The sequence below is a fragment of the Leptonychotes weddellii genome, chromosome 6, assembly GCF_054177405.1.
Source record: "Leptonychotes weddellii isolate Sample4059 chromosome 6, ASM5417740v2, whole genome shotgun sequence".
Classification (NCBI taxonomy): Eukaryota; Metazoa; Chordata; class Mammalia; order Carnivora; family Phocidae; genus Leptonychotes; species Leptonychotes weddellii.
Window position 1 is genome coordinate 23,195,644 of NC_138374.1, and position 12,469 is coordinate 23,208,112.

Sequence of the window (12,469 nt, forward strand, 5' to 3'; positions counted from 1 at the left end):
CCAAATTCAGGGCTTTTTACACTATGCCAGCCTGCTATTCCCACTACTTCCACCACCACCCCCCACCAACACTACCCCATCCCCACCATCCCCACCATCCCCACCATCCCCACCATCCCCACCATCCCCGTCATGACTACCTTATCACACCATCACCGTCTGAACTGACGGAGGAGCCCTCATGAACCCTCATACAGCGTGGAGGAAAGACCCCTTGGGCAGGGCAGAAGGCAGAGGGCTCCCCCCCTTTCTAGGAACGCAGGGGGAAAGGTCAAGAAGCTCAGGCCCTGCCCCAGCCCTGGATTCTCCCACACTCCAACCCTGCTGGAGACCGACCCTTCCCGGCCTGCGTCCGAGCCTCCTCCCCGTCCCTGCTCCCACACCCACAGAGAACTGGTCTTCATCGGGTGTGGCCCCCTGGCTTCCCAGTGCCGGAGGCAGCCGTGGCGAGAGGAGCCCCGGAGGGGAAGGCAGGGGAGGGGCGGACGCTGGCGGCCCCCACCGGATTGGCTGACCCGAGCCGTCTCAGCCAGCCCCTGACTAGCAGGCTCTCAAAGAGACAGCGCCCTCGGCCACTGCCCTGAGCGCTGCCTGTCTCAGCCATGCGGTGGGCGCCCGGGGCGCAGAGCCGGCCCCGGGGGCCATCCTGAAGCAGGTGGCGAGGTGGGAGGAGGCCACCTGGTGCCGTAGGGGGCACCATGGACAAGTTCCGGATGATCTTCCAGTTCCTGCAGGCCAACCAGGAGTCCTTCATGAACGGCATCCGCGGCATCATGGCCCTGGCCAGCGCCCAGGTGTACTCCGCCTTCGATTTCAACTGCCCCTGCCTGCCGGGCTACAATGCGGCCTACAGCGCGGGCATCCTGCTGGCGCCGCCCCTCGTGCTCTTCCTGCTCGGCCTGGTCATGAACATCCACGTGTCCATGCTGGCCGAAGAGTGGAAGCGGCCCCCGGGCCGCCGGGCCAAGGACCCCGCCGTGCTGCGCTACATGTTCCGCTCCATGGCCCAGCGCGCCCTCATTGCACCCGTCGTCTGGGTGGCCGTCACACTGCTGGATGGCAAGTGCTTCCTCTGTGCCTTCTGCACTGCGGTGCCCGTGACTGTGCTGGGCAATGGCAGCCTGGCACTGGGCCTGCCTCGGCCCGAGCTTGCCCGCCTGCTGGCCCGGGTGCCCTGCCCCGACATCTACGACGGCGACTGGCTGCTAGCCTGCGACGTGGCCGTGCGCTCCCTGCGCTGCATCTTCCAGGTGAGGGGGCGGCCCGGCCTCGGCCCGGGTCTCCCGTCGAGGCCCAGGGTCCCTCTGGCGAGGTCCAATCCCCCACCTGTTGAGGTGAGGCTTGCTCGGGGCACAGCCGTGTTTTCCCAATAGATGGGAGCTCCCCAGACTGGGCTTGGGGCTCCCCCTCGGACGGAGCTCTTTGGGGGCGGGGGCATATTTTCCCAACCGAGGCCAGGGCCTCTGAAGGCAGAGCCGTGTGTCTTCCCCGGATCCGTTTTCCCTGGAAAAAGTGCTATGGCTACCTCAGTTCACAGGCCTGTGTCCTGTCTTGAGGTCCCTAGAGTGGACCCCACAGCTCAGCCAGCCCCACATTCTCCATCCTGAGCTCCAGCTGGGAAGCCTGGTGTATTTGCATCCTTTTCTTCTTCCAGGCTGGGGCAGTGGTGAGGCAGGTGGGTGGCTGGGCAATTTGGGTACATTTTCCTGGCAAATGCCCCCGGCAGGTGCCTCCCTGCTCCGGGAGCGGGATCCGAGGGTCCTGGTGCCCCTGCAAGGGAGGGCTTGGGTGAGGGGGATGCATTGTTGGGATGTGCCCTAAAGGCAGGGTTGGAGGGCCCACTGACAGGAAAATCCAGAGCTTGGTCCTCCCCAGCCCCACTCCCTGTCTTCTGCCCCTCTGGACCCTCCCCCGTCCAAGCCCCCAGGCCTCCCCTGCAGTCAGAGCAGCACGGGGAAGAAGCAGCCGCGGGTCCTTGCAGCAGATGTCAGGGGAGGGGCAAGGGACCGGGCCTGCCGGGCCAGGGCCAGAGGAACGCTCTGCTCTGGCAAGTCCAGACCCCTGGCTCCCTGGCGCCAGCTCTCCTGTGGGGCCCACGTCACCACCAGACGCCCCACATGGCTGTCACGCTCTGGGTGTACAAGCTCTGCTTCCCTCCCAAACCACTTCCTCCCTGTGGGCACTGTGCCATCGTCCCAGGCCTCAGGGCCTAGGCCAGTTGTCCCTCGGCTTGACTTCCAACCACCGCATCATGAGCTAAAAGGGCCCCCAGAGGACAGGCTCCCCGGCTTATAGACATGTTAGGTCTGGCCTTCCGAGTGAATTCAAAATTCAACTTTGCGATTTTGGAAAACCAGACATTTTCACACAAAAATCAGATTTCCGGCTTTACCTGAAACATGAGGAGACCCAGCCCCAGGGGTCTACCAGACCAAACACGGGCCTGCAGCCTCCCAGCCCATGTTGGCTTGGCCACAACCCCCCGACCCCGATTATAGGCATTTAGCCACCTCTCTCATCCTGATCTGGCCAAAGGCTTCTCTGTGCGGCTGGGGGCTGGTCCCGAAGCCCAGGTCAGGAGAGCCTCCTGCCCCATGCCTGGCAGTGAATTATTACAGAACGGGCCTAGCACCCAAGTGTCTTCCGCACAGAGTTTGAGCAAGTGTCCGGTTTGTCTCTGCCACCCTTGAGGGCCCAGCTCAGGGCCCACAGAGGAGGCTTGTTTAGTGCAGACTCCTGAAAGGCAGACAATGCCGGGAGCCGGGGGAGGGTCACTATGCCCCGCAAGGAGGTCGAGAAAGAGGCATGGTTAGTGAGGGCCTCTCGAGGTAATAACAGTGGCCAACAGTTATGAGCACTAACTATGTACCAGGCACTGTGCTGGTCGTGACTACATTTAGTCCTCACAACAACCCTATGAGATACATACTACCAGCAACCCCATTTTATAGGTGGGGAAGCTGAGGCACAGAGCAGTCAGATACCTTGCTTCCGGTCAACTAGTAAGGACTGGAGACAAGGTCCAAAGCCAGGTAGCCTAATTCCAAGGTCTGCCCCGTTAACTCCTGCGTATTGAGTGCCAGGCCTACATGTGGGGCATTTTCCACACAGAATCTCATTTCTGTGAGAGAGTTTATCTATGCCCATTGGACAGAAAAGGAAATGGAGGCCAAGAGGTGAAGTCATTTGCCCAGTCAGCACTCTTCTCCCTAACGGCCCTAAGAGATCATGCTTTGGGGGGTGTATACAGGCCTGGGAGGTGGGTGGGCAGTGCCAGCCAACTCTCTCTCCTCTCCCCTGCAGGCCCTGGGCTGGTCCTTCGTGCTGCTGACCACACTGCTGGCATTCGTCGTGCGCTCTGTGCGGCCCTGCTTCACACAGGCCGCCTTCCTCAAAAGCAAGTACTGGTCCCACTATATCAACATTGAGTGCAAGCTCTTCGATGAGACATGCATGGAGCACGCCAAGGCCTTCGCCAAGGTCTGCATCCAGCAGTTCTTCGAGGCCATGAACCATGACCTGGAGTTGGGTCACACCCACGGGGCACTGGCCACGGCCCCGGCTGGCTCGGCCACCCCAGCGGCCAAGGATGGGGCTGAGGAGGAGAGAGAGAAGCTGCGCGGCATCACGGATCAAGGCACCATGAACAGGCTGCTCACGAGCTGGCACAAATGCAAGCTGCCCTTGCGGCTGGGCCAGGAGGAGCCCCTGATGGGCAACGGCTGGGCGAGGGGCGGGCCCCGGGCTCCACGCAAGGAGGTGGCCACCTACTTCAGCCCAGAGTGTGAGCTGTGGCCAAGTGAAGAGGCAGGAATGGGGGTCTGAGCCCACGGCCTCTCAGACCCCCGCAAACCAGATGGAAAAATGAAGCCTGCCGGGGCGGAGTGGTAGGCCCCTGGGACAGACCCACATGCCCAGGCATTCACCTGCCCATTGAGGCAGGAAATTTGGAGCTGGAAGGGGACATCAATCCCCCAGCTGGGACACAGCAGTATTAGAAAGGTTCAGAACTGGCTGGGGGAGGGGTTGGGGTGGACAAGCTCCCACCCGCCCAGCCCCTCCCCAGCCACTTCATCCCTGCTTCACTGTCTCCTCTCGGGTCCTACAGCCACCCTCACTGTGACATTTTATGATCTCTGTTCCCTTATGCTCAAGACTCAGGGAGTGGGAGGGCGTCTGGCTGTCTCACAAAGCAGGAATCCTCTGATTTGGGTCCATCTCCCAAATGAGGCTGCGAGTGGGCCGTGAGGACATGGCCCGCAGCCTGACCTCATGTAACACATCTGCAGTGACAGGAAAGGAGACAAAATGCCGGAAGTTAGGTCTCCTTGGGAGAAGCCAGAGCGTGTGGTCACCATGGAGGCCACTCAACACTTGTCAAGTGCATTGTCCATTTATTTAGTCCCGAGCACGAAAGTCTTCCTGTCTTAGCCAGGTGAGCTGCTCCAACAAAATACCATAGGCTGAGCTGCTTAGAAACAACAGAACTTTACTTCTCCCAGTTCTGGAGGCTGGAAGTCCAAAATCATGGCCCTGGCATGGTCACGTTCTGATGGAGGCCCTCTTCCTTGTTCAAAGCCGGGGCCTTGTCGCTGTGTCCCCACAGGTAGAAGGGGCAGGGGAACTCCCTGGAGCCTCTTTTCCGGGCACTGATCCCATTCATGAGGCTCTGCCCTCCTGACTTAAGCACCTCCCAAAGGCCCCACCCCCTCATATCATCCCCCTGGGGAGTTAAGATTTGGCACATGAATTTGGGGGGACACATTCAGACCATACCACCCTCCCTTGGAGGGCTCCTTGGAGACCACCTGAACGCCTCCTTCACATCCAAGTCTCAGGGGGAAATCAGACCTCCCCAGAGCTTGGGCATTTAGAAAAGAAGCTGTTATCTTCCCATTTTCTCAAAACCCCTACCCCTGGGGAGGGGGCTCCCGAGTGCTAAGAGGCTTTGGCCTGAGCTAGGGATGAGGGTGGTGGGGTGGTGGAGGGAAGCTGCCTAGAGTAGAAACAGCTCAGACTCCAGAGTGAGAGAGAACCGGAACAAATGCTGGCTCTACCACTTACAGTGTCCCTCAGGCCAATTGCTTCCTTTTCTGTGCCTCAGTTTCCTTATCTGTACAATGGGGATGAGAGCACCTACCTGATGGGGTTGTTGTAATCAGGAAACAGGTGAAGCAAGTAAAGTTCGTGGGCCAGAACAGGCACTAGGTACACGGCGGCTAATGGGCTTGTAGATTCCTGAACCTGAGTGCTTATCCTCCTCCCCTGCACAGAAGGGGGGGGGCGACACGAGGAACTGGAGCCACCTTGTTGAGGAGGGAATTGAGGGCCAAGAAGATGTAAGTCCCACTCATCTAAGAATTTGTTTTGATCTTGATCCCTGCAACATTGCTTTAGTGATTTCCCTTCTTCCCATCCATTCCCACTTCTGAGACCCGGTCTGTGTTCCTTTCATTATTCGGGAGGAGGACGAGCCCTGTAGGCCCAGGAGGCTGGAGGAGGCTGGGGGGCTCCTCTGGGAGTGGGACTTCATCTAGGCCCCGAATGCAGACAGGTTTTGAAGGAGTAGAGACCAGGTCTGTGTTGGTGGGTGGGGAGGGGCTTCCAGTGGGAAAAGCCAGCGCAGAATATCGGGAGGTACAAATGTCAAGGAAAGAGCAAAGCTTTGGGTCAGGCAGATTGGGGTTCAAGAACTAGAGCTGTAAGGGGCGCCTGGGTGGCTCAGTTGGTTAAGCGACTGCCTTCGGCTCAGGTCATGATCCTGGAGTCCCAGGATCGAGTCCCACATCGGGCTCCCTGCTCGGCAGGGAGTCTGCTTCTCCCTCTGACCCTCTCATGCTCTCTCTGTCTCATTCTCTCTCTCAAATAAATAAATAAAATCTTTAAAAAAATAATAAAAAAAAAAAGAACTAGAGCTGTAAGACCTCACCAAATCCCTCCAAACCTCAGTGTGTCTATCTGTAAAATAGATCTTAAAAGGACCTGCTTTTCAGAACTATGGTGAGAATAAAGGAGGGTAACTTTGGAGGAAGAATCTGGAGTGGTGTTTGGATCTGAATAATAAACACTGGTCCTTTCCCTTCATTCCTGCCCATGACAAGCACAGCTCAGGGAGGCCAGCATGGCACTCAGCAGTTCCACGGTCCTAGAACCACAAGCATTGCAGAACTGACAGGAGGGTGGGGTGGGGGGGGTCTCTCCCTTAATCGTAGGGGTCATCTAGCCTGTCCTTGGACAGGGCTCTCCCCTTTAGCATTCTTGACCCATGACTTTTCAGCCTCAGCTTACACAGTCCCACGGATGGGGAGATTATGACCACTTTCTGGGACAGGCTGGGCATATCTGATGGTAACAAAGGGGTTCTTTCAGCAACCACCTGCCTCCTTGTAATTTCTATCCACGACCCAGAGCTCTGCCCACAGGGCCTCAGAGGATCCCTTACCAGCCCTCCTGAGATCTGAAGCAGTACCTGGGAAGGCAGGTGAAGTATGGACAGAAGAGCTGATGGTGGGAGGAGGACTGGCAGGGGCAGGATGGCTCTGAGGGAGAAGAGCCAGAATAAGGCGGGGAGGCCCTGGCCTGTGCATCCTGCTAGGGCTCAGCATCGGTCTGAAGGCATGACCCTCCCCTCCAACCCTGCCGGGGTCCAGCAGGAGTCAGGCATGGGGAGTGCTCCTGAAACTGGCAGGGAGGGCAGGCCCAGGCAGGATGTCCTAGCAGGCCCCCCTGCCTGGCCCCCCGAACTGGTCCCACGGGTGCGCAGGCCGCCAGGGCAGCCGGCTCGGGAGGGCAGGCAAGGCCAGGCACGGGCCGGCGCCGCCGCCGAACGGGAAGCCCAACTTCCTCTCCTCTAGCACCGCCCTCACTGCCCGCCCTCCCCTGCCTGGCGCCGGAGGGAGGCTGTTTTTCCACTCCCCGCCGCTGCTGCACGAGTCCCATCCTGTTTGTTTCCTCCGCTTCCCTGGAGTTTAAAACTTCTTTGAAAACACCCCCAACCCCAGGCCCTGCTGGTCTCAGGCTCCCTGCTCCGGTGCAGAAGAAAGCACAAGAGAGCCCGCGGAGGGCACCGCCAGCAGCACTGGGGGGTCCGCCCTGCAGGCCCGCGCCCCGCCCCGCCGAGGCTGGAGCCCCTGGTTGGCGCCGCAGCTGGCCCCAGGTAAGGAAGGGCCCCTCGCTGGGGCGTGCCAGGCGACAGGGGGAGCATGGCAGGACTGCTCAAGGCTGCCCAGAGGGATTGTCCTGGGGAGAAAGGCCCCTCACTGAGGCTCCTCACTCTGGGCAAGGCCAGTGGTGCCCCCCTCTCCCAGCCTATCCTGTCTTCTGTCCTGACTGCGGTTGTTGGAGGTCCCACCCGGGCTCGGATGCAACCCCTCCCTGGCTTGTGGGACAGGGCCAGTAGTCTCAGATGATGGCCTGGTCCCTCCTCTGCTCACCGCCCTCTGTGTTCAGATATCTTGTACCCCACTTGGGGCAGTTTATGAACCCAGGGCCCCACGAAAGCTCATGAGAAGCCCTGAAGCCAAGAGGGGAAGAGGAAGAGAGGAGCCTGCCTTTAACCCATTCAGCCGTGGCAATGGTACAAACTCTTTCCCAGGGAGTGGGATGGAGCCCCTGGGCTGGGAGTGAGAGGAAGAGTCAGATCCCTCCTCCTCCTGGCTCCCCACGTGGTCACGGAACTCTGCCGGGGCCCATCTGGCAGCATTGGCAGAGACCAGGAGGGGTGCTGGCGTAGGGAAGAGGCACGGAAGGAAATATGGCAGGTCTCCCCTCCTCCGTTTGCTGCCCACCCTATCCCTCCATTCCCTAGCTTCTTCTGGCTGCGGACTTTTGTTTTTCATCCCCCAGATGGGGAGGACATGGGCCACGCCCTGGCCTGTGTCTCTGCTTGTGTGGGTGGGGCCTAGAAAGGGGTCTCGAAGCCGCAGCCACTTCCTGGCATCGCTGCAGCCCAGACCATGGCTGAGCAGGCTGGGGATGGGATGGTGGGGATGGTCGAGCCTTAGCCTCCATTCCCTGTCACTGGGAGGCCGCTAGATAGGGAAGGGGGAATGGGTGGGGAAGGGAAGTTTCGCCAGGGCTCTCATGGATGAGCAGAGAGCAAGGGTAGGAGACCAGGAAAACAGAGGACTCACTTGGCTTGACCCACCCTTGTCCGCTTCCCAAGCCTCCTTAAGTCAGGCTCAAAAGTCCTGCCCAGACACCTCCGTACTGTCATGGCCTCAAGCGAGGCACGTTTTCCTCTTCAGGCCTTAGTTTCCTGATCTTGGCAGGAAGGAGAATCGTCCCCACTGCCTAAAGCCTTGGCAGGGTGAGATGGAGGGTCTCAGACATCGTTTATCCCTTCTTTTCCCGCCAGCATCCCTACGGGGAGACCAAGGGCCGGAATGATTTATCATCTTTTCACAGATGAGGACACAGACCCAGAGAAAAGTCATGAAGTATGTTGAGAGCCAGGATCTCCTAAACCAGTCCAGACTCTGAGGTCTCCAGAATGAAAAGTTCTCATGAACTCCAGGCACACTGCCTCGCTCGGCACTGACCAAAGCCTCCTTCCTCCACCCCACCCCACATCACGGAGTCAAACCCAAGACCCTTATCTCCCAGGACACCCCCTCCAGCTGTGATGCCCATGGGCTAGAGACCTGGAGGACAACAGCCCCCAAATAGTCCTAGGTCCGTCAGCGCTCTAGCACTGCCCGGAACCCCACATTCCCCGGTGCCACAGGGCCGTCCTTAATCCCGGCTTCAAGGGAAGCTTGTGGGAGTAACAAGAACCCAAGTGCCTGAGGCAGACAGATCTGAGCCTGAATCTCAGCTCTGCCCCACCGCTTATATGTGCCCCTGGCAAGCCCCTCAGCTCCAGGGAGCCTCCACCTTGTCTGTGCACACTGGGGACATGTCAGCTCCATGCAGGACCATGACGATGGGCAATGAGGGATAGAAAGCACCTGACACCCAGTAGGAGCTTAGTGAGCAGTGGCCACCACGTCCCCTAGGCCCCAGGGCTCCCCAAGTGTCCTTTCACACTAGCCTGGCCATACAGGACCCCCCGCCCCCGATTCCTTTCAGTTTTCAGAGGCCAACATTTATCGGTCGTCTACTATTCCACAGGAAGCACCAGGCTGGCCACTGGAGGGGATAAAATGGCAAGACGGTGCCCTGCCTTCAGATGCCCACCAGCCTATACTCCCTCCTAGTCCCTCAGGAACCGTCGATCCCGGTCCCCCCGCCCCTCCACTGACAAGTCACCATGGCAGCCCTGATTGCAGAGAACTTCCGCTTCCTATCGCTCTTCTTCAAGAGCAAGGACGTGATGATTTTTAATGGGCTGGTGGCACTGGGCACAGTGGGCAGTCAGGAGCTGTTCTCCGTGGTGGCTTTCCACTGCCCTTGCTCGCCTGCCCGGAACTACCTGTATGGGCTGACAGCCATCGGTGTGCCTGCCCTGGCACTCTTCCTCGTCGGGGTCATCCTCAACACCCACACCTGGAACCTGGTTGCCGAATGCCAGTACCGGAGGACCAAGAACTGCTCGGCTGCCCCCAACTTCCTCCTCCTCAGCTCCATCCTGGGCCGTGCGGCCGTGGCCCCCGTCACCTGGTCTGTCATCTCCCTGCTGCGCGGTGAGGCCTACGTCTGTGCTCTCAGTGAGTTTGTGGACCCCTCCTCCCTCACAGCCGGGGAGAAGGGCTTCCCACCAGCCCATGCCACAGAAATCCTGGCCAGGTTCCCTTGCGGGGAGGGCCCCGCCAACATGTCGGGCTTCCGGGAGGAGGTCACCCGCAGGCTCAAGTATGAGTCCCAGGTAAGGCTGTGCAAAGGGAAGCCCCTTTTCTTTCTTCTCTAGGCCGTGGCGGGTGCGGAGGTACTGGGATGGTCTAGTATTGAAGCTAGAGCTGGTCCTCAGGGGCTGAGGTCTCCAGGAAAGCACTAGATCATCAGCATCAGGTATCTGAGCTGGGTAACCTGTAGGAGTTGGTGAGGCAAGTTTTAAACATTAAAGGAATGTTGTTCTGGCTCAGACTGAGCCTTGATCCCAGTCACAGATTACGCCCCTACTGCTCCCAGATTGAGCACGAACCCCTGTAAGCTTACGAAACATTTGCCATCAGCTAGGAGTTGACATGTTCCTATCCCCAGAAGGACCCCAGCCCAGCCCCGAGTCAGCGCCAGGTGTTGCTGACATCAGGGAGTCCCCTGAGCGAGGACGGGGTGCTGAGTTAGGAAGCAGCGCCTGCGGCCCTGATCCCAGCCTCAGCGTGGCTCACTTCTGAAGGAGGAGAGCTCAGTCAGGGCAGAGACCTGGGCAGAACACAGGGCTGCAGGTGTTCGCTCAGAGCAGCAGGGCATGAGGGAGACAGGGAGGAGCACGAGATTGGCTAAAAAACAAAAACGAAAACCAGAGCACGTGAGTTCAAGGGAGCGAGGACGAAGTGGAATCAGCCGGACGGGCTGGCTTCCCTCATCGAAGGAGAATCTGCTCTCGGGGGGTGTGCAGCCCAGGGTCAGCCCAGCCCAAGCCCTCTGACCAGCTCGTCCGACTTCTTCCTGGGGTGGGTGAGGGTCCAGGCAGCTCCTTGCCCCTCCTCAAACCTGCCCCTTCTCTGGCCAGCTCTTCGGGTGGCTGCTCATCGGCGTGGTGGCCATCCTGGTGTTCCTGACCAAGTGCCTCAAGCATTACTGCTCGCCACTCAGCTTCCGCCAGCAGGCCTACTGGGTGCAGTACCGCACCAACGAGGACCGGCTCTTCCAGCGCACGGCCGAGGCGCACTCGCGGGCGCTGGCTGCCCACAACGTGCGCCGCTTCTTTGGCTTTGTGGCGCTCGACAAGGACGACGAGGAGCTGATTGCCAGGTTCCCAGTAGAGGGCACACAGCCTCGGCCACAGTGGAATGCCATCACGGGCGTCTACTTGTACCGCGAGAACCAGGGCCTCCCGCTCTACAGCCGCCTGCACAAGTGGGCCCAGGGTCTGGTGGGCAACGGAACAGTGCCCGACACCGTGGAGATGGCCCCGCTCGCCTCCTAGGGGTCCTGTTCCCACACTCTCTGCAAGTGACGGTACTTGGTCTCCAACTGAACTCCACTGCCTGCTCACATCAGAAGGGGATAATTTTTTCACTTTTTGGGGAAACAGGCCGGGAGCACAAAGGAGCCTGGGGCATGGAGAGAGCTAGGAGACAATGGGGTCCACTCCGACAGGAAGGCTCTCAGATCTGAAGAAATCCCCTCTCCCGCTGCCACCAACCACTCCGTCAACAGCTTTGGAGAGAAGACCCTTTCGCAGACCTGGTCCTTCATTAACTATGATGTGGACGACCTTTACTGGTGGGACAGCAAGGCTGGGAAGCCCTGGCCAGCAGAGCCAGGTGACAGTGAAACTCACCAGCAGACGCCTCGAACAGGATATCATGCAGTTAACGTTATGGCGTGACGCATAGGGTTACCTGGCTCGGCAGTGCTCAGCCAGGAGATGCCCTCCAATGTATGCTTTATTTTATATACTTAAATTTTTGATAAAGTTTTTCTTAGTATAAAGGACTAGCTTGGTGTCTGCATGATTGGATGGGCTATGCCGCTATAGGCTAGTGGTCATGAAGACAGGCCCAAATCCCATCCCCTGTGGGAGGGAGGGAGGGAGGGGGGAACAGAGAGACCCTGGGCAAGATTAAAATGGATGGGAGGGAGGACAGGAGTACAGGGAAAGCCAGGTGTTGGGAAGGCCCTACAGCTTATGATGTCTTGACAATTAGATTCAATTATCTGATTTGATGTGAGGAACAGGTGAAGCCTGGCCTCTCACTGAGAAGACTGGCTTAAATTTCATGAGTCAGAAGATCCCGCACACGGTAGGGCAGACTAGCTCCTGTAACCTAGGGCTAATGCCCCAAAACCAGGACAGCCCCAGCTATGCCTCTCCCCCGACCCACACATGCCCGCCCTTGCCTGATCACCTCCACCACCCCTAAAACCTTTGATGTTCTCCCTTGTCCCTGTCCTGCTTCCCAGCATTCGACCCAGTCACTTCCCATGGAAAAAGCTCTCCAGCTCTCAGGGCATTTAAAGCTCTCTGCCAGAGAAAACATTTAATCCCCTTAAGACCAAGCCAAACAAGAACTGGCTTCAACAACTAGCTGGGTCTGCGCTGGTGTCCAAGAATTCTGAAACATACGGGATTATTACGTATCAAAGGAGGTGGAAACCATCTTTCTAGGAAGTTTACAAGGGTCACAGGGAGGTGTGGGTGTGGTGGGCCCATCATATCCCCTTTCCCTCAAGTCTCAAAGAAAACCATGAAGCCAATCAATGCCCTCCACCCAGCAACCTCTCCGCACAGGAGCTACAAGGAGAAACTCTGCAGTTCTCCCCAGCTCACACAGCACAACAGTCTACGTCCTCACTGAGCCGCCTACCCGCCAGGCCCTGTGGCAGCACACAAACATACATGCTCTCACTTCATCCACAAAAC

The 12,469-nt window shown here is 58.7% G+C and overlaps 2 protein-coding genes across 10 annotated transcripts; both read left to right on the plus strand.

Annotated features, from left to right (window-relative positions):
* Positions 1-585: 585 nt before the first annotated feature.
* On the plus strand, positions 586-3,990 carry CALHM1 (calcium homeostasis modulator 1). Its single transcript, XM_006739458.3, has 2 exons — positions 586-1,250; positions 3,304-3,990. The coding sequence occupies exons 1-2, from the start codon at positions 699-701 to the stop codon at positions 3,823-3,825; spliced, it is 1,074 nt and encodes a 357-aa protein (XP_006739521.2). The 5' UTR covers positions 586-698; the 3' UTR covers positions 3,826-3,990.
* A 2,880-nt stretch (positions 3,991-6,870) lies between these two features.
* CALHM2 (calcium homeostasis modulator family member 2) lies at positions 6,871-11,538 on the plus strand. 9 transcript variants are annotated; one of them, XM_081822857.1, is made up of 4 exons: positions 6,871-7,156; positions 7,475-7,576; positions 8,407-9,805; positions 10,613-11,538. In XM_081822857.1, exons 3-4 carry the CDS (start codon positions 9,251-9,253, stop codon positions 11,027-11,029), a joined length of 972 nt encoding a protein of 323 aa, XP_081678983.1. In that variant the 5' UTR covers positions 6,871-7,156; positions 7,475-7,576; positions 8,407-9,250; the 3' UTR covers positions 11,030-11,538. The 9 variants fall into 9 exon arrangements, with proteins under 9 accessions (XP_081678983.1, XP_030890548.2, XP_081678984.1 ...); XM_031034688.2 differs by lacking the exon at positions 7,475-7,576 and having other exon boundaries at positions 8,407-8,673; positions 9,112-9,805; XM_081822858.1 differs by lacking the exon at positions 7,475-7,576 and having other exon boundaries at positions 8,407-8,482; positions 9,112-9,805.
* The last annotated feature ends 931 nt before the right edge of the window (positions 11,539-12,469 follow it).

Coding starts and splice junctions, on each gene's coding strand:
- CALHM2 (XM_081822857.1), top strand. CDS start 9,251: ATGGCAGCCCTGATTGCAGAGAACTTCCGCTTCCTATCGCTCTTCTTC. Junction 9,806..10,612: donor GGCTCAAGTATGAGTCCCAG/GTAAGGCTGTGC, acceptor TTCTCTGGCCAG/CTCTTCGGGTGGCTGCTCAT.
- CALHM1 (XM_006739458.3), top strand. CDS start 699: ATGGACAAGTTCCGGATGATCTTCCAGTTCCTGCAGGCCAACCAGGAG. Junction 1,251..3,303: donor CCCTGCGCTGCATCTTCCAG/GTGAGGGGGCGG, acceptor TCTCCCCTGCAG/GCCCTGGGCTGGTCCTTCGT.